Source organism: Triticum aestivum, chromosome 3B (assembly GCF_018294505.1).
Source record: "Triticum aestivum cultivar Chinese Spring chromosome 3B, IWGSC CS RefSeq v2.1, whole genome shotgun sequence".
Lineage (NCBI taxonomy): Eukaryota > Viridiplantae > Streptophyta > Magnoliopsida > Poales > Poaceae > Triticum > Triticum aestivum.
In genome coordinates, this window is record NC_057801.1 from 65,256,082 (window position 1) to 65,277,458 (window position 21,377).

At 42.3% G+C, this 21,377-nt stretch overlaps 1 protein-coding gene across 1 annotated transcript; it reads right to left on the reverse strand.

The window, feature by feature from the left end:
- Positions 1–803: 803 nt before the first annotated feature.
- LOC123067321 (uncharacterized) lies at positions 804–20,398 on the reverse strand. The gene is made up of 20 exons (XM_044490166.1): positions 20,337–20,398; positions 16,388–16,855; positions 16,144–16,297; positions 15,461–15,575; positions 14,540–14,737; positions 13,794–13,875; positions 13,568–13,696; positions 10,315–10,459; positions 9,618–9,774; positions 9,025–9,163; positions 7,515–7,664; positions 5,908–5,996; positions 4,633–4,782; positions 3,882–4,036; positions 3,296–3,463; positions 2,982–3,180; positions 2,679–2,786; positions 1,846–1,980; positions 1,661–1,738; positions 804–1,210 (listed from the first exon to the last, which is right to left on the reverse strand). The coding sequence occupies exons 1-9, from the start codon at positions 20,396–20,398 to the stop codon at positions 9,658–9,660; spliced, it is 1,470 nt and encodes a 489-aa protein (XP_044346101.1). The 3' UTR covers positions 804–1,210; positions 1,661–1,738; positions 1,846–1,980; positions 2,679–2,786; positions 2,982–3,180; positions 3,296–3,463; positions 3,882–4,036; positions 4,633–4,782; positions 5,908–5,996; positions 7,515–7,664; positions 9,025–9,163; positions 9,618–9,657.
- Between the last annotated feature and the right edge of the window lie 979 nt (positions 20,399–21,377).

Genomic DNA, 21,377 nt, shown 5'->3' on the forward strand with positions numbered 1-21,377 from the left:
ATGTTATTACTAAATTTTAAGCCTTCTTTGATGTTGATGGGCATGGGGCATATATGCTAGCTAGCGCTTACCAGCAAATGGACCATAGCCACGCAAGCGACAACAAAGACAAGTTGATTATGTGATCAACTATAAACCAAGATTTGCTTTTATTGCATCTTTCAAAGACATACAATAATTCTCATCAACCTTGCATACGTTCACTGGTTGATGTTTACATTTACCCACACGCCTATTAAAAGTTTTGCTAATGAAAACAACAACTCTCCAAGAACATATGCATCACCTCACAAACAAGCGGACGAAACAAACAAAAGACACCTTGGTAATGCCCTCCAAGGAGGCGATCACAAAGCGGAAGCATTACCAGTAGTAATAATCGATGGATGTACGTGGGTGCTTGTGTTGTACAATTAATGGCATGTATGATCTCCAGAATGTGAATGTTACACGGACTTCAAGTTCATCCGTTTGTTAGCAAACTTTCCAAGTTAGTCAGTTATGCTCGTTTCTTCAAAGATGTCAACAACAACAAAAACCGGCGTTGAAGGGCACTCTGTTTTCTCTTATTTCAAAAGAAAAGGGAAAAAAAGACAAGCTCGGTTGATCTAGAGCTTGTTATTTCTATGTTATTACTAAATTTTAAGCCTTCTTTGATGTTGATGGGCATGGGGCACTCTCTTTTCTCATATTTCATAAGAATATCAAACAACCAGGTACATATATGTGATCAAGTAGGTGACAGCAAATGGACCATAGGCGCGCAGGCGACAGCAAAGACAAGTTGATTATGTGATCAAGTAGGAACCAAAATTTGGTTTCATTGCACCTTTCAAAGACATACAATAATTCTGGTTGATGTTTACATTTACCCACACCCCTATTGAAAGTTTTGCTAACGGAAACAACAACTCTCCAAGAACATATGCATCACCCCACAAACAAGCAAACGAAACGAACAAACAAACAAAAGACAGCTTGGTAATGCCCTTCAAGGAGGCGATCACCAAGTGGATGCATTTCACCACACTACCTATGTTTCCAGTTAGTATTAGTGTACATGCAGATGATTGCACCAAAGACAGATCCACGCTTCACTCATGGAGTCACACCCATCAGGGAGCCGCTCGAGTTTTGCCTGTAGAACATACGCCGGCATCTTGTTCCTGGGCGTCAAGCAGAATCATGGTTGCATATCGTACAAACTGCCCTGGCAAAACAACAAATAACAACAACTCAGTTGGTTACTATCAACAAGAAGAAAGGATTGCACGCAAATTCACCCGATTCAACAGCGACATTATTCCATGAGATGATTTCCATGCATCAATACCAGGATTTCTAGATGTTCCCATCTTTCTCCATCTCCTTCAAGTACATACACAGGACACTCATGCAATGTATCAGCCCCCAAAAAAAAACACAAAAGGAGACGATTTTATTTGTTACAACTCAAGCAAACCAAGGATGATCAATTCTAAAATTCATTCATGCACTCCAAATCAAGGATGATCCATCACCCCAAACCAAGGATTATCAAACTCATCCTACCAAAGCATGAAAGCAACAGGTTCCACAACTAAAATCAAACACAGCAGAGCTAGCTGTTCACCACGATTCTAAAAGCAAGAAGCTAATCGAACACCACGACAAAACTAACCTGATGAATCTAATCCAAGAAAGCCAGCTTTGAGTACTCGTCGCAACCGATGATGAAGATGGCCTTCTTCAGGAAGATCTTGAACAAGAACACATCAGGCACTCGCCAAAAAATGATCAACACCACCAGAAACACAAAACGACGAGCTCAAATTTACAGATACTAGAAATACAAAAGAAACCTACTGATTTCCCATAGACCAAGCTCCATCGATCACTCTTCTCGCCCAGGATGCGATCACTCCGGTCCACCATCACCAGCATACATATCTTCGACGTGCCGCCTTTTGGGATGGCCCAAAGTTTGGCACCAAGTCGCCACTGCCATAATGCATCTATGACTATGAGGATGAATTTTGCCTAAGGACAATGTTAACTAAGTACTAAGAACAATATGCTAAAGATTTCCGGAAATCTAATGAAGAGTGTATCTATTAAAAGTTTAGAATGACACGCCATCATTATTTCTAGTCAGCTTGTTACATGGCCATCTACTTCAAGGAAAGGTGTCTGCAGATATATCCTACTCACTTCACAATACAGTAAAGAAATTTTAGCTCCAAACGGAGAAGAAGTAATGCCATTTGAGAAATGAACAATACTGGCGCATACAAAATATTACAAAGAGGCATCTAAAACAAAATTTCACTACCCATCTACTGACCACAAGATTATGCAGTTGGGAAAACATCAATTTCATATATAGAAGGAACTACTCTCACACGATTTGTTTACCAACATCAAAGAATCAATATAAATTATCATCCCTGAGCATCAGGGAGGGAAGGTGTAAACACAAAAGGGGACACGGGCACCTCTAATCAAGAGACCAACTGATTCTATATTACCAAACAGGAGAACATGATTCATGTACATCGAAAGAGAACATTAATATCCAAAATAGCACCTCACATTATTGTGAGTATCGACAGGATGGTATGCCTTCGACATGTTAAGGCGAAGGTAGTAGTTATGTTATTACAAATTTACTATACATAAAGGTTGATATTTTCACATACCTGTGAAATTTATTCTTTAAGCTTCAAACTGATGAATTCATCTGGTGCTCTCTTCACAATCATGAAATGGCCCTTCTGGACCATTAATCGTCTCCCCCCAGCAAGGACCTGGGTGAAGATACTAAATCAGAAACACACAAAAGCACCACTGAAATACTCCCTCCATAAACTAATATAAGAGTGTTTAGATCACTACTTTAGTGATCTAAACGCTCTTATATTAGTTTACAGAGGGAGTACATGGTATTCTGCAGCACAAACTGAAGGTTCGATCAACATTTACTTCAGTAATGGTTCAAGCACCTGTTTATTGTGAGCGAGAACAGGATGGATGTCATTTTCTTATTTAAGCACAGCCGTTATAGTTGATCCCGAAAGGTCCTTTGGAACGTGATTGCTAAAATCTAGAAACATCAAACGACTATTCTGATGAGGGCATGTCATCTTCTTGAGAGTTTTGAGCATTCTTTCTGAACATTGACCAAAACTGGCTCCTCCGTGCCTGCAAGCAGCCACCACACATCAGAAACTCATCTAACAACACACCAAAACAATGAGCAGGAGAAAGGCAGTAGGGCATGCCACAAACGAAGAGGGTAGAAAGATGAGTTTCGTACCTGCTCGTGTAGTTCTAGATGAGCATGTAGCCCAGGTTATCGACGGCACTGACGAAGAGCTCATCCTAGGCCCATTCTCCTTGCCGTGGCCGAGTTTAGCTGCGCCGGAATATATGGGTGATCATAGGGGACGCCCTCAGGTTGAGAATGTTCATCTAACCATTTACTCTGTTGTCCAACAAAAGAGACCACCAAAATCAAATATCACTCAGCCAAGCAAGCACAATTAAATCGAGTATTTACATTATTCAAGCCATCAAAGATATCTTGAGATTTTTCATCCCCTATGTGCATAGTACCAATCAAATTAACTCTCCAGATTATGTTTACTCTAGCTGTACAACATAAAAGAAAGAAATAGTAGGCTGCATAAAAGAAACAAAAGCCCATAAAGATTCTGGACCAGCATAACACTCCAGTTAAATAAAATTCAAGCTCTTTGTATTGAGGGAATCGTTTAAGCCACTTTGTGGAAGACATTTATGCCAAATGTGGTGGTCCATGACCAAGCCTCTTTTTACTTGTAGCAATATAAACACTTGCAGGGGAGGGGTTCCAACGTAAGCCCAAATAAATTAGAGCTTACCACCTATGTCGAGGAGGAAGAATAATCAAGGCCACCGGATGGGCAGGGCAGGAGTCATCAGGAGAGGCCACCTTGGTAGCATCCGATCCTCGCCAGATTGGAGCAGCTTTTCCTTTCACCAGATGGTAGCAAAGAGCACACAACCTGCGGTGTTGCTGCAAGAAAAAGCATCATGTAATCAGGGAATGCAATGAGTTGTTAAGGTACTAGACTTCAATACACAAGATCAATTCTTTTAAAAATACACCATGTCAAATTATACTGAATGCACAAGAAACAAAATCCCATAAAGATTCTAGACCAGCAAAATTCTCCAGTTAAATAAAATTCACGCTCTTTGTATTGAGGGAATCATTCAAGCCACTTTGTTAGGAAGACCGATGAATAAAATGGGTACCGATATGAAACAAGAAGGGTTGTAAGACTGGAAACTAACGACTACAATATGAGTGTAAGTAGCCGTTCAAGGATCCAATTCATCGAAAATAAAATACTGCTAAACACAAGCAGTCGACTTTGTGCACTCAGCCAGTGGAGGTGAGCATCAGATAAAAAATTGTTGAAGGTACTTGTTTTGCACAAGTGTGGTGGGACTTTGCATCTACCAGTTGGTCAAATTTCATGGCCAATTGCAAGATACAATGATTTGTGCTTATGTGGTGGTCCATGACCAAGCCTCTTGTTACTTGTAGCAATACAAACACTTGCAGGGAAGGGGTTCCAATGTAGGCCCAAACTAATTAGAGCTTACCACCTATGCTGTGGAGGAAGAAAAATCGAGGTGACCGAAGGGGCAGGGCAGAAGTCGTCAAGAGAGGCCACCTTGGTGGGCATCCTCACAGATCGGAGCGGCTTTTCCTTTCACCAGATGGTAGCAAATAGCACAAAACCTGCGGTGCCGCTGAAAAAGCATCACGTAATCAGTGAATGCAATGAGCGGTTAAAGTACCCTTCAGCAAACATGCAATCCAGTAAGCATGAAAAGGTACTGGACTTCAATACATGAGATCAATTCTTCCAAAAAAACACACTATGTCAAATTATACTGAATGCAGGCACCAGTACCATAATTGTCTATCCAGGAATATTCAAGCCAAGAAAAAAGAAACCTATATAGCTAGATTTCCGAGCAATCAAACAAATTCTCATCTAGCCATTTACTCTGTTGTACAACAATGACACCAGTGATCAAATTCAAATCTCACCCACCCAAGCAAGCAAAAATTAACCAAATATTTAAGTTATTCAAGCCATCAAGCAAATCTTCAGCGTACCATCTCCTATGTATACTCTAGTTGTACAAGATAAAAGAGATAATAGACTGCACAAATAAAAGAAACAAAAGATTTTAAGAAACTGTTAAGATACATACATCTTCCAAACCAAGCTGGAGTGCAAGGTACAGTGCACTATCAGAAGGTTGGCAAGAGAAAATGGGTACTGTAGAAACTAACATTGTACTCCAAAATAGGTGTAAGAAGCAGTTCAAGGATCTAATTCATCAAAAATAAAATACTAGTTGACACAGACAGTGGTGAAGGTGATCATCCGATAGTAAATGGTAGGTAGTCAAATTTTATGACCAATTGCAAGCAAATCAACCAGCCTTGAGTTGTCTAGGTTTATTTCCTTAATTAGGGACTAGCTTTCAATTTTTTATTAGAAGAAATAAGAAGACAATTTCCATGAGCCGATACAAGACAGCTAAACCCCAGTTTATAATACAGGAAACAAACATGGGAAGGCTCTTTCATAACTCAATTGAAATGATGATACATATGGGCGAAACAAAGCAATTGACTTATCACATATGTTATGATCCATGACCAAGCCTCTTGTTACTTGTAACAATAGAAGCGCTTGTTTGTTTAGCACTAAAACCGCAGAAATCGAGATGCACAAATGTAAGCCTATATGGCATGATGGCCAGCGTAAAATTCAACACGGTTCAATGCTCATGAACACAATCAACAGAGAGAGAGAGAGAGAGAGAGAGAGAGAGAGAGAGAGAGATTTTACAAACCACCTTGTGTAAGTCAACGCAGCAGCGGGGGAAGCTGTAGATGGCGGCGAGTTGCCAAAGATGGGCGGCTCTTGCGGGCCGTGGATCTGCAGCTGAATATGGTAACCACGTAAGCAATTCAAGAGATAATTGACTATAAGATTTTGTTACAGAAACAACAAGTTGCTTGAGAAACACATGATGTACACATAGACAGATACAGTACAACTACAGACTAATCCACCAGAAATTCAATTCACTTTCAAAAATGTTAATTTGATCTCCATCAACATCTTGATGTACCCAAAGTTACTGCCTTGTAAAAGAAGGCAACTAGCAATAGCTCCCTACTAAAAATTATACTAAAGCAACGACAAGTAATATGGATCGGAGGAAGTAATAAACATGCAGAGCCTAATAGCAGAGTGCAATTAACTAAGATCACTGAGATGAATCTTGTGTTGGAGAAGTAAACTGTGTGCTAGAGCAATCTACTACACTATGTGACAAGATTATGAAGAGTGTGTTAGACTAGAACAGGGCGGTGAGGTGTGATCCAGTTTAGTCCACCAAGGACGGAAGCGCTAACCAAACAATGTCGATCCCGTAGCAATTTTAGGTGATATAGTAGCAGTGCGCTAAAACAGGTACAGACTGAAATACCATTAAGTAGCAAAACAACATCCTTAGCTAGCACGTGACCATCAACAACACACGCATCATGCAGAAATAAGGGGCATACTCAGCCTTGAGTTGTCTAGGTTTCAAAAAAAATTAGGTACTAGCTTCCGGTTACTTTTTAGAAGAAAAAGTAAGACAATTTCCATGAATGGATACAAGACCCAATTATTTCAAGTACAAACCCAGCTTATATCAATGATCTACTAGCGTGTGATCATCAATCACACAAGCATCATTATGTAGCATCTAAATCAGTACTGGAGTTCCGGCAGAAGATAGGCCAGAAGCCACTTCGCACATAGAATTTGGAGACTACGTCGATTAACAGTAGCAACTAGGCGAGAGCTAGAAACTAGTCCACTGTGTGAACAGGACCCGATGCGAGTGTCTAGAAACTATACTAGAGCAGAGCAAAAAAACTTGGGGAAAATAAAATACTGCTAAACACAAGCAGTCGACTTTGTGCACTCAGTCAGTGGTGAAGGTGAGCATCAGATAGAAAAATGTTGAAGGTGCTTGTTTTGCACAAATGTGGTGGGATTTTGCATCCACCAGCTGGTCAAATTTCATGGCCAATTGCAAGAAGCAATGATTTGTGCCAAGAAAGCAGAGCTTCCGGTTTAACAACCAACCGATCAGCTTTCAGTAATCTAGTGAAACATGGGGCAGACTCAGCCTTGAGTTTTGTAGCTATCAATTCTTTAGAAGAAAAAAGAAGACATTTTCCATGAATGAATACAACACCGCTAAACCTCGGTTTATAATACAGAAAACAGACATGGTAAAGCTCTTGGAGTACTCAATTACAATGATGATACACATGGGCAAAAGCAAAGCATGTCACTTATGCCAAATGAGGTGGTCCATGACCAAGCCTCTTCTTACTTGTAGCAATACAACCACTTGTAGGGGAGGGGTTCCAATACAGACCCAAACAGATTAAAGCTTACCACCTATGCCGGGGAGGAAGAATAATCGAGGCCACCAGAGGAACAGGGCAAAAGTCGTCGGAAGAGGCCACCTTTGTGGGCATCCTCGCCAGTCGGAGCAGCTTTTCCTTTCACCAGCTGGTAGCAAAGAGCACCCAATCTGCGGTGTTGCTGTAAGAAAAGGCATCATGTAATCAGGGAATGCAATGAGCTGTTAAAGTACCCTTCATCAAACATGCAAGCTAGCAAGCATGAAAAGGTACTAGACTTCAATACACGAAATCAATTCTTTCAAAAAAATATACACCATGTCAAATTATACTGAATACACGCACTAGTACCATAATTATCTATCCGGGATTATTCAAGACAAGAAAAACGAAACCTATACAGCTACGAGTACATTTCCAAGCAATCAAACAAATCCTCATCTAGAAATTTACTCTGCTAGACAGCAATGACACCACTGATCAAATCTCACCCAACCAAGCAAGCAAAACTAAATCGAGTATTTAAGTTATTCAAGCCATCAAGCAAATCCTTCAGCTTGCCATCTCCTATGTACACAGTACCGACCAATTAATTGTCCACATTATGTTTACTCTAGCTGTACAACATAAAAGGGACAATGGACTGCATAAATAAAAGAAACAAAAGCACATAAAGATTCTATGGACCAGCATAACTATCTCCAGTTAACTAAAATCCAGTTATCACCATTGCTCAAAATATCAACAGAGGTGTTTGAATTCAAATAAGCAACACAAACCGGTGAATCAAGGAACAAGATATTTACAACTGAAATATTAAGAAATTGTTGAGATACATATATCTTCCAAACCAAGCTGGAGTACAAGATACAGCACACACTCAGAAGTTTAGCAAGAGAAAATGGGTGCTGATATGAAACAAAAAAAAGGGTTCTAAGACTAGAAACTAACACTTTACTCCAAAATTGGTGTAAGAAGAGGTTCATCCAAAACTAAAATGCTAGCAAACAATGACAGTGGTGAAGATGAGCATCCGATAGTAAAAGGTAGGTAGTCAAATTTTATGGCCAATTGCAAGCAAATTAACCAGCTTTCAGTACTCTGGTGGAAATAAGGGGCAGACTCAGCCTTGGCTTATCTAGGTTTCAGTCCCTTAATTTAGGGACTAGCATTCAATTCTTGATTAGAAGAAACAAGAAGACGATTTCCATGAACCAATACAACACATTTAAACCTCAGTTTATAATACAAGAAACAAACCTGGGAAGGCTCTTTCAGAACTCAATTGAAGTGATGATACATATGGGCAAAAACAAAGCAGTTGACTTATCACAGATGTTGTGATCCATGACCAAGCCTCCGGTTACTTGTAACAATACACGCGCTTGTAAGAGAGCTTGTTTATTTAGCACTAAAACCCTAGAAATCGACAAGCACAAATGTAAAAGCCTATATGGCATGATGGCCAGCGCAATTCAATGCAGTTCAATGGGAGAGAGAGAGAGAGAGAGAGAGAGAGAGAGAGAGATTTTACAAACAACCTCGTGGTTCAAGGTGAAGACATATTGGGCTGCATCTCAACCACCTTGTGGAAGTCAACGTAGCCGACGCGGGGGCGGGGGCTGTATGTGGCGGCAAGTTGCTGAAGATGGGCAGCTCCAGCGGGCCATGGATCTGCAGCTGAACATGGTAAGCACAAAAGCAAGTCAAGTGATGATTGACTACTAGATTTTGTTACAGAAACATTACGTTCACATTATGATTCCCCGACAGTGTTGCTTGAGAAACACCTGATGTACACAGATAGATACAGTAAAACTAAACACTAATCCACCAGACATTCAATTCGCTTTCAAAAATGTTAATTTGATTTCCATCAACATCTTGATGTCAGGTAGTGTACCTACAGCTACTGCCTTGTAAAAGAAACAAACAAGTGTACATGCATGATGGCCACTGGAGAGTAGAGACTGGACACTGGATTGGCATATATACTAGCCACTCTTCTACCATGCTCCCTACACAGCGATAGATTGTGCTACTATCAATGCAAGGTATTTTAATTACTGTCAATTGCTCAAACAGAGCAACAGTCGCTCCACACCAATAACTAACAAGAGAGGCAAACTTAAACCTTGATGAAGCCATGGCTGTTCCTCCTACCACAAGCCTTCTCAAACATCCTTTCCTTGGAGCACACGTACATCTTGATGTGGTTTGTGCGGCACGCCAGGAGCCTTGCCAAAGTGCCTCACCGCCTCACGAGCATTCTTGGGTCCCCTCAAGAGGATCTACAGATGCACACATTTGCAAATATAAGAGTTCATTCCCAACACTACTGGAAGGACTATTAACACAAATAGCTGAACTGTGTTTCTAGAATCAATTTTGAAAGTACACTTCGTCTGCACACCGCTGCCACCCCATTCTTGCATGAAAAAACAAAGCCCAAACTGAGAAGGTAACGACAAATGCTTTAACGTCACCCAACTATATCAATGGTAACAATAAGCTTCCAATAAAAAAACCTTACGTAAAAGGGAAGAAGGATCATTCTAGGAGTGGAAATTAGCAACATTGCACAGTGCCAACCATTAAAATCCAACACGAAAAGAATGCACCAGTTCATCTCTTAATCCTTGAAGTAGGGGGTAATAAAGAAATATAATCAGATTCAACATCTATTCTTTTCAGCATGCGAGAATTCTACTTCAGACGCATGCAACATAGCTCCTATGTCTCAGTCTCAGTAAGTACTGCCTATACAGTGCTCAAACAGAGCAATAATCGCTCCACACCAACAACAACTAACAAGAGAGAGGCTGGCAAACCTTGAAGCCACCCCTGTTCCTCCTACCACAAGCCTTCTCAAACTTCCTTTCCTTGGAGCGCACATACGACTTGGTGTGACTGTGCGACACACCAGGATCCTTGCCAAAGTGACTCACTGGCATTCTTGGGTCCCATTGAGAGGATCTGCAGGTGCACAACTTTGCAAATATAAGAGTCCATTCCCAAGACAACTCGAAGGACTACTAAGTACTAACCACTGCATAATGGTAACGGGAAATCGTGCTCTGAAACTACTGTGCTCAGATTACCTATAACGCTTAGCTCATATCACAAATGACGTACAGAGGAAAGTCTTTGGGATTATAGTAAGCATGGTGATATCTCAGGATTAAGCACTCATTAAAATAGAACTCTTAAATAAGGTGCCTATCAGACCTACCAAGTGGTATTCACGACATGCACATTCCTGGGTTGCAATGGCTGATTTGTTCTTTGTCAATATACAATTGAGTTACTTAAATTTATTTTACTGACAACTGTTACTCTGCAAGTGTCTGTTTTGTCATCACCCAGCATCCAGCAAGTTGATCAGAATGAGCACAATGATATTTTGATTCTTCATTAAGTTTTGGGGGAAGATGGTATTTTTCGTTGAAAAAACCTGGAAAATGTTCTGCTAATGTTTTTCTAAGACTCTGCTCCCATGTGAAGTGTTTTGAGTACTCTGCACCTGTGGTGATCGTGGGTTCAGGAAAGAATTAAAAAATGAGAACTGAATGTTTTTCCACACAACGTCAGGTAGCATTGGCATTTGACAGGTGCATTAGAAAATCAAAAAACCAACATCAATGAAATCAATGAACAACATGAAGCATTATGTATTATATGCAAATATTAGTCATTAGAAGGTTAACCACGAAGAGATAAGCCTGATATGAATTCTGAATTTGGGGACCAACTGGGATCAGTGCGAGGGCTCAAAATTCAAAAAAGAATCTCGGAAGAACTGTGGGGTAGCATTTAGGGAAGGTAGCAACTTTTGTATTTAGTAACCCACATACATACTGATGTACTCTTGACAGTGGACAAGAGAATTGTGTATCTACTCTCGACAACAAACTTAATTCTTCAGGAAGATGCTTCAGAAGTGGATTTCGTAGAAGAGCATTTTCTTGTATAGCTATTAAATCTAAAAAAGAAGAAACTACACAAGAGGGGTGCACAGGAGATTGTGATGAACGGAAAATCTATATGATATCTAGTCTTAATTATGAGCACATCATTCAGTGAATTATGTTGTTATCATCCATATCAACTATATAATAAACCAATCTACTCTATTCAAACAACGCAAACTAATTTTCTATTCATCTTCCAAGAAAGTAACCTAAAATGACAACCGATCAGACAAACACAAGCATGAAGTTGGAGAAGATGATCTAACCATACTAATTAGGGATATGTTAATTCTAGTACATCACACAGAAATGTTCCCTGATAAGGGAAAATGCAGTTGAGTCCCATATACATAATATAACCATTGCCCAATAGATATATTTAGTACTAACAAGGGATTTGTTGATTCTTGCTCATTACAGTAAAACAAAAATCGTCTGATGCACTAGTTGATAACAACATATAATTGAGTTACCTAAATTTATTTTACAGACAAACGATTAATACTACCATGACCATGTGGACATGCAGTTTAGAGCTCAATCTCAAAGTCTGACAGAAAAAATACAGAGAGAAATCTTTGAAGAACAGGAATGTTGCAGTCTAGTTAATTTGGGTCATAGCAGTGAGGTCTACAGTCTAGTTACATGAGAAAAGACACGCCAAATTTATCATTCATCATTGACACAAAACAAGTGCAGTCTATAAAAACTGATCCCTATATGACCAAAATCACAGCAAAATGAATTATCTAGGAACCACAAACTGCTCTTCGTGTACTGCTGCACAGTAATTAAGTATACCACAGCTTGATGGCCGTGGGCACACAAAGCATGAGAAAATATAATCACTAGCTCTTGGTACTCGTATATTTCAAAATACACAATACGTTCCTCGAAAATATTTTGTATCAATGCTGCTGACTATCTGAGAGCTGAGAATCAAATGTTAAGGCTGTGGATTGTTTCTTAAGACGAAAGAGCTCGAGGCTGAACAGATTCAGAGACTCGAACTGGAGTTGTGTTTCAACTTTCAAGACAGAGGAAAACAAGTCTTTGAAGAAGCAGCATGAAGAGTTGAGAGTTGAGAACGAGTACTACAGGAAGACAGTAAGCTCTACATGGAATTCTACTCGTACCCGTGTGCCTCTAGATTAATTGCTTCATATGCAAATTTGTAAAATATGGTTGAATAACCAATGCCGCTGTCTTGACTACTGAGCTAGCTGTAGATGTTATTTGTATTACAAATTACTTTTCATTCTGCCTTAGCCCCTATATTCCTAGGGCAATCACATTTACTTTTATTCAGATGCTATAATGTATGTGTTAAGCAAGCAGCCTCCATAGTGAATATTCTCATTGACTAGTCCCAAAAAATTGATATGACTAGAGTATTTTAATCTTTACAATGTAATAATTTTTAGAAGTTGCAGACGACTGGTCCTGATGGTATTCTTTATTTTACTGCTAGTAAATCATCCATTTAGCTATGATATCACCATGCCATGTCCTCTATTGAAAACATTGTTTCGACTTACAAGCAGTTGCATATATTTATTACTGACTAGATCCTCTTGTGTACCAGGCAGAGCCACAAAAAAGACGAAGGTTGTGCCAGGTCTGTAAGGAATGAGATTGGAAAGGGAATGCCAGCTCCAAAACATAACATCATTCACACGATAAAATGTTTCTAGATGGCTTTGGAACTACAACCAACAAAAGGTCACTGGAAGAATCTAAACAAAGTTTCCTCATTCACATAAACTAAAAAGAACTTGTACAACCAGAATAAATTGCCCCTATGACTAACAGTTCATTAATCCTACAAGTTGTGCTGCAGGGTAACATCTCATCCTCAACTTGACAGTGTTTGACCTTGCAAAAATCAAACCAAATGTATCATTTTTCCTCTGCAGTCGTTCACTTGTTAGACTTGATAAGATGACACTAGCTGTGGTATGAGAACTAGCACAGTGAGGCAAAACTGAACATCATGTCTCACTCAATATTTCTGCACTATACTACTGGCTATGGCGTGCAGTGTACTACCAACAACATATTGCAAATCGCAGCACTACAGGGAGGACATGTGTGGAGGCAGAGTGAGACGCACCTATGGTCTCCATCGTCGTGGAGGTTGATGCCGTGGCTGCGAAGGATGGCACAGACGTTGGTGCGTTGGGGATGCTCCTCGACCTTGTGCTCCAAGTATTCGAGGCAGAAATGGTCGATGCGTCTGCTCCTGCCCAAATTACATACACCACTGCACGGATTTCAGAATCAAAACCAAATCAGATATGCAAGAGAGCAGTGAGAGGGAGAGGGAGGAGGGGGCTTACCTGAAGGAGAGGGCTTTGCTGCGGACGAGGAGTAAACTAATTTTCCATTCATCAAGTGGAACTGATCTTCCAAGAAAGTAACCTAATATGAACAACCGATCAGACCAACACACACATGAAGTTAGAGAAGATCATATAACCATACTAATCAGGGTTAAGTTAATTCTAGCTCATCATGCAGAATGTTTCCTGATAAGGGAAAATGCAGTTGATTGCCATATATATAATATAACCATTACCCAATAGATCTATTTACTACTAATCAGGGATTTGTTAATTCTTTCTCATTACGGAAAAACAAAAGGCTTCTGATGCACTAGTTGATAACAATATATAATTGAGTTACTTAAATTTATTTTACAAACAAACGAGTAATACTAACATGACCATGCAGAAGTGCAGTTTAGAGCTCAATCTCAAAGTCTAAGGGAAAAAATACAGAGAGCAATCTTTGAAGAACAGGAATGTTGCTGTCCAGTTAATTTGGGCGATAGCAGTGAGGTCTATAGTCTAGTTACATGAGAAAAGACAGACCAAATTTATCATTCATCGTTGACACAAAACACGTGCAGTCATTGTAAAATCTGATCCCTATATGACCAGAATCACGGCAAAATGAATATCTTGAAACCACAAATTTTTTTCGTGTAGTGTACTGCTGCACAGTAATTAAGTATAGCACAGTTCGATGGCCATGGGCACACAAAGCATGAGAAAAGGCAGAGGAGAGAACCCGAGTAGCTTACCTATGCCGTAGTCAAATAGGAAGTGGACATCCGAGGCGGAGGGGGGAGCCGCAAGGGAAGCGTGCGTCTGTGTGAGCTGAGCCAAAAAACGGAGCTCCAACTCCTTATCCGTCTCTTCCACAAATAGGTGAACATGCCCTTGAGCACGCTTTTGCAGGACCTCAAGTAGGGAGGTGAAGATCAAGAAGTGAGTCCCCGCTGAGAGTATTAAAGTTTGAATTAGAAATGCTAGTTGCTGACTAGGCAAGAGGCTATGCATTGCAGGCAGTAAATATGTACATGGCTTGGAAAGAAAACTACTTCCTGCAATATTACCAATCCACTCAACCAATCTGAAACATCAATATTAAGAAAACCCAAAGGTAATGAAGCGTGTGAAACAAATGAAGAACTCAACAAAGTGCTTCCAATTCAATATGCAAAATAATATATGGTACTTCCAAGTCAAAAATTGTTTCGCTTCAGTTAAGTATTCTGCCAAACAAGAAAAATGCCGATAGACTAGAGCTCCTTTGACAAAAGTAAGTGTAAACCTTGAGCCTATTCCTTCAGCCTATACAGAAGTTTAAGAGCCTCAATATAACACAACAGAATCAGAACAGTGCATCAATCATACAAGTTGTACTGCAGAGTAACATCTCATCGTCATCATGACAGTGTTTGACCTTGCAACAAATCAAACTAAATGTATCAGTTTTCCTCTGCAGTTGTTCACTTGTTCAGACTTGATAAGTACTCCTATCAAACTAGCTGTGATATGAGAACTAGCAGAGTGAGGCAACATTGAACATCATGTCACAATCAAAGCACTCAATATTTCTGCACTGTACTACTAGCTACGGCATGCAGTGTACAACTAACAACATATTGGAAATCACAGCAGCACAAAGATGACATGGGTGGAAGCAGAGTTAGACGCACCTATGGTCTCCATCGTCATGGAGGTTGATGCCGTGGCTGCGGATGATGGCCCGGACCTTAGTGCATTGGGGATGCCCCTCGACCTTGTGCTCCAAATATCCGGGGCAGAAGTGGCCTGTATGCATACGAGATATTATAGAGATACCGCATGGTTTATTTTCGCATATGCAAGTAAGAACCAATGACGATCTTTTTGGCGATCGATGGTCATTATTGGGTTTGCAGCTCTGAAATAACTAAGCCTAGTAAACGTCATCCTAATATTCGAGCATCAATCAGTTTGGCTTTAGTTCCACCTGCCAAGCCAGAGTTGGTTTGGTTTGGCGTTCCAACCCAGTTCCGACAATAGAATGCACTTCAAGATAACTGCTTTACTATCTGGGTTTTGCCTTTGCTTTGCGTCACCGAACATCCTTGCAGTTTTCACTCATTCTGAAATATAAACTTCTGGAAGAGATTCAACGCAGAAACTAATATACCTCGTTTTCTGTCAGAAGACGCTGAAATGTGCATCTTCTTTCAGAAGTTGTTGACAGATTTGTGCTGTGGAGCCAACTATGGCAGGTACTCAATATTTCTGCACTGTACTACTAAGTAACCATGGCATGCAGTGTACTACTAACAACATATTGCAAATCACAGCAGCACAGAGATGACATGGGCAGAGGCAGAGCTAGACGCACCTTGACATGGTCTCCGTCGTCATGGAGGTGGAGGTTGATGCCATGGCTGCGGAGGATGGCCCGGACCTTGGTGTTTTGAGGATGCTCCTCGACCTTGTGCTCCTCCAAGTATTCGAGGCAGAAGTGGTCGATGCATGTGCTCCTGCCCAGATTACTTACATACACCAGAAGTGCACGGATTTCAGAATCGAACACAAATCAGACATGCAAAGGAGAGAGGAGGGAGAGGGAGGAGGGGGCTTACCTGAAGGAGGAGGCTTTGCTGCGGACGAGGAGTAGGACGCGGTCACGCGCGACCTGGTCCGCCGAGAGGTCGCGCGGCGAGAGCCACCGCCGCCGGTGAAGGCGAGCAGGGGTGAGGGAAGGAATGAGCGACGAATAAGGAGGGGAGGGGTCGCGAGTTGAGCAAGGCGGCCTCCGGCGACCCGTGGCGGGGACGGAGCCGACCTCCGTCGAGCCCCAGGCCCTGGACGACAGCGTTGGCGGATCTGAGCCGGAGCGCCACGGCCGCCGCTGGCCTACTCGCTCGCTCGATCTCCCTCTCGGCTTCTCTTCTCTTCTTTCCTGATGAGGGAAGGGGAGGGGAGGGGACGGAGAGAGGCCGGCGGCGAGGTCCAGAGAGACGGGGAGTGGCCGGCGGCGGCGATGTTGGAGGGAGCGGAAAGGTTGGGGAGGAACGAGAATGAGTCGGGTGAGTCGGTGGGGATCTCTCCTAATGGAGCAGTTGGTAGTCTCGCTTCCAGGTTTTTTTCGTTCCACCACTTTCGTCCGGGTTTTTTCCGTAGATTAATCGTCGTAGATTTTTTTCGTCGCCTCCCCCCACTTCATCGGTTTATTTTCACTTAACCCTCTCACACAACGAAAAAAACTGAACGGATCAGAACTTTCCATACTAACGCAAATTATTTAGTAATGTCTTTATGTAAAAGAATCAATCACAATCAATCTCTAAAGATCAAATCTAAATTAATTAATCTTCATATTGTTTCCTTTCGAATCACGTCCATAACTTTCCTTCCTTGTTTGGGCAGAAACTGTTTGGTAGCAGAGATTAGGAAGCTTCCTATGAGTGTAGTAATAGGAAGTATTCTTTTTTTTTGATGATTCGTTTCCATGCATGATGATAATAAATTAGGGATCCGGCTTGCCTGCTCCCTCTCCATGCTCCCATCCGTGCTCCCACTTCATCCTACGGCTGTTTTTTTTCTTTTTCTTTTTCTAATCTAATCATCTCCCCCCCTGATTTTAAGGGGGTGGGACCGGACCTTATTTTGTTCCAATCAAATTAAGCCACGTACGTGGGAGCACGGATGGGCACACGCGAGGGGAGCAGGCAAGTCTCGTCCGTAAATTAGGCCAACATTCACCACTATTTATTAACGTCATCAATCGTATCCATTCCTACCAGTTTTAAGGGAATCTGCTCGCTATGTCTTTTTAAGGGGATCCGCTCGCTAAGTCGTCGTCGCACGTTATTTTCACAAACAATCTCTATTCCTAATGGAGCAGTTGGTAGCCTCATACAGTTTATTTTTGTCCTCCTCTCACCTCCACTGGTTCTTTTTCTCTCCACTCTTTCCTTGCAAGCCAATAATTTCCTAACATACAAAAGATCACGAATCTATCTTTCCTTACCCGAACCAATCGCGCCCTACATCAGGGCATTTCTTTATTAAGAAAACTAACACGTAAATCTTAACGCATTGTAAACAAATCCCGTTATGGACCTAATTAATTTATTATGGAATCTATACGTGGTCGCATTGGTTCTTTTTCTCTCCACTCTTTCCTTGCAAACCACTAATTTCCTAACATACAAAAGATCACGAATCTATCTTTCCTTACCCGAATCAATCGATCCCTATATCAGTGCATTTCTTTATTAAGAAAACTAACACGTAAATCTTAACGCATTGTAAAGAATTCGCGTTATGGACCTAATTAATTTATTATGGAATCTGTACGTGGTCGCATCTCTCCCCTCGTGAAAAAATCGCATCCATCTCCCGTTAAAAAGGAAAAGAGAACATGAACGATCAATCCCACACCATGCATCTCAGTAGCAAAAAATCGCCCCCGCCTCTGCTACTGCGCCTCGCCGTGTGCCCGGCTCGACCCATGCCTCGCCTGCATGGCTGGACGCCGCCGTCTCCACCGCCACGTACAAGAAAACGGTGGGCAGAACCATCCATTCAAATCGCACACCCCCATCCTCCTCCGCAATCCCTAGCCCTGCATCACCCTATCGCTTTCTCGCCTCTCTTTCCCCTTGATGTAGATGGTGCCGAGCGGCGGCCTCGAGCACCGGCAGTGTCGCCCTCTCTATCTTCGTTGCGTCGAGAGATGGGCCGAGGCTATCGTCGGTTCGCCGCCCACGATTGGGCTGCCTCTGGTTGTCGCGCACCACCGGCTCCACCTAACGTGCCCGACCCTCTCCGCTTTCGACCTTCTGGCGACCATATCCCTCCGCGCCTCCATCCATCATCCACAAGGCCACTCCCTGCACTCACCCTCCTAAATTCTCCATACCGGCGGACAATCACCGAAGATCCAAGTTGGCCGGATATCAATTTTCTTACATGCTTTCTTTACCAGTTGGTGATGGGAATGGGTTCCAACTTCTCTCTCTGACTGTGGATTCGCAGGCAATAAGCGCTTCTACATGCATCCTCCTGTCGGTCCCTAAAGTACCAAGGCAAATGGTTGATGTTGCGTTTGTCTAGGATGATATATGTTGGCTCTGTTCCAGTTCATCCGAGCAGTTCTGGTACATCGTGCATTTATCTTGCCAGTAATGTTCTGTGATGCTCTGATGCACTTTGGGAATTGTTTATCTTGTCTTCAGTGCAGAACATTTGTTTATTAATGCATGAGAAGAATCCTTGTTACTACCTTGAACCTGTTTTATAATCCATATTGTTATGCACTAGCGCGTGTGCGTGTGAAATAGATGGATTATGGTCCCGTACCCAATAAGATGGATATGTGTGTGTGTTAGAGAGAGAGAGGGGGGGGAGAGGGGGAGAGAGAGTGAGGAGGAGGGAGGGAGAGAGTGTGTGTGAGAATTTGATGGTAAAAAGGTCGCCAATGTCACTTGATATGTATGAGAATATTAAATGTAATATTAACATAATTGATATTGAACTCTTAAATTTAATGTGGCCCCGTTGCAACGCACGGGTGTTCTTCTAGTCGAGTTGGTTTCGCTGAGATAGGTTCCTCGCTTGCTCGCTAGCTCATTGGTCAATCTAGACGTGGCACGGATCGATGTCCCTCTTCGTACGATCTCAACCGTTTATCCACATCCGACGGAACACATAGGGCTGATTTGGTTTTCTTTTCTCGGTATTGGGCGTGCCGGCGCGGTTTGGGGAGGTGGGGAGTTAATTTGTTTCGGTGGGATAGGAGAGGTCTCCTCGCTCGCTCGTTTATTCGTCAATCGAGACATGCCACGGATTCATGCCCCTCTGCACATAATCTCAACCGTCCGTCCACATCCCACGGTATGATTCTTTCTTCTAGGTATTGAACAGGCGGTGTGGTTTAAGGAGAGGAATAAATTGGAATGGGTTGGGTAGGAAGCCTCGTTTTAATAGGGTAGACTCTTCCGATTAATTAGCCGGCCTCGATGAAAATGACAGTAACACACTTGTTTACTGGGTGCTTCGGTGCCCAGTTATTTGGATTTGATTATTCCCAATGGAGAAAGGCCCATGTGGGTGGCGGCGTGTAATGTTACATCATTTTTTTGTGACATGTTGCTATCACGAAGGCATAAAATGAAAGATGACACCAACATGAAAGTTTCTCAACTTACCAAGAGGTGTAAAAGTATTTTTTGTTTCATCTCAATTTAGAGGTGGAACGACGCACACATGTAGCTAGGCGGCGCCGTGCTCGCCAGCTGCTCCGATCCTCTGGCGTAGTACTACGTCCGTCTAGGTGAATAAGTCATTCACGTAGTTTTAGGTCATCGATTTGAGGAATTAAATATGTGTTATATGTCATGAAAAGTATATCACTAGAATTCTACACAGATGTAGTTTCTAAATATATATTTTTTGTTACATATAATACATATTTAAATAGTTAAATCATCGCCCTAGAACTACGTGAATGACTTATTCACCGAGACGGAATGGAATGTCGGTCGCCCTAGAGCACCCACGTCGGCCGGCCATTGGGCGCGAAACCTGCTTCCCACCTCACCAAAGAGACCTGCTTCCCGGACGCCGAGCATGGCGTGGAGCGCCATTCGTCCCGAACAATATGTGTGCACGTAGCAGATGAGAGACGAGAGAGCAGTACTGGAGCTCGTCCATGGCTGAAAATACGTTTTTTTTCTTCTACTACTACTTTTTTTTGCAGAAATTAGAGCATCTAGTCCACCTCGCAAAAATAAAAATAAAAATAAAAATAGAGAGAGCATCTAGTCTAGAACCAGAGTGGGCAAATCGGGTCCCTGCACGTGCGTAGACGCATTCATGGGTAGTGATTGGTCACCCCTCAAAAGTCCGCGTCCACAACTGCGTCCTCCATAGCAAGTCCTTAAATCCATACTAATGTCATGCAACGTTAAACTTGCACACGTAGTTAGTTTAACAGAGACATTTCATTGGATTACCAAAAGTTGACATGTTCTACTAAGTACGCATGATACGACAATGGGGGAAGCTCATCCCACCGTCTTCGTCATGGGAGTAGCGGCCGAAGACGCAAAACAGATCGAGGCAGAACTTCTCACTGCCGGAGCTGTCTGATTCGTCGGCTTTGCTCCCTTGAGAGGGCGTGCACCGTCCTCCTTTGCCGCATCTTTAGGATGCGACACGGTGGGCTTCCTTGCTCCTGTCCAGGTCGGCGTATGACTCCGCCTTCACGGCTTGCCATGCCCTCACCGTCGGACGCCAGTTGGGCCATGAGGTGTGCCGGCTTTGACCTCCGAATTGGAGCCCGCTGCCACCGGGACGAGGCACCACGACAGGGATTGCGGCGTTAGCCGACGGTCATGCGCCTCGAGCCGCTGGATAGGGGTGGGCAATAGCCCATTTGGCGGACAACGTATGGTCTGATTATTAGCTAAGGTTGAGTGATTGATGCAATCGTCATTTTAATTAATTATTACTTTTGCGGCGGGGAATTGAAGGGCTGCATGCCGCGACGTGACGTGGATCGGTCGGTAATCCGATTCCATCGAATCCAAGTGTAGTTTATCCAGGGAAGGGAAGGGAGGGTAG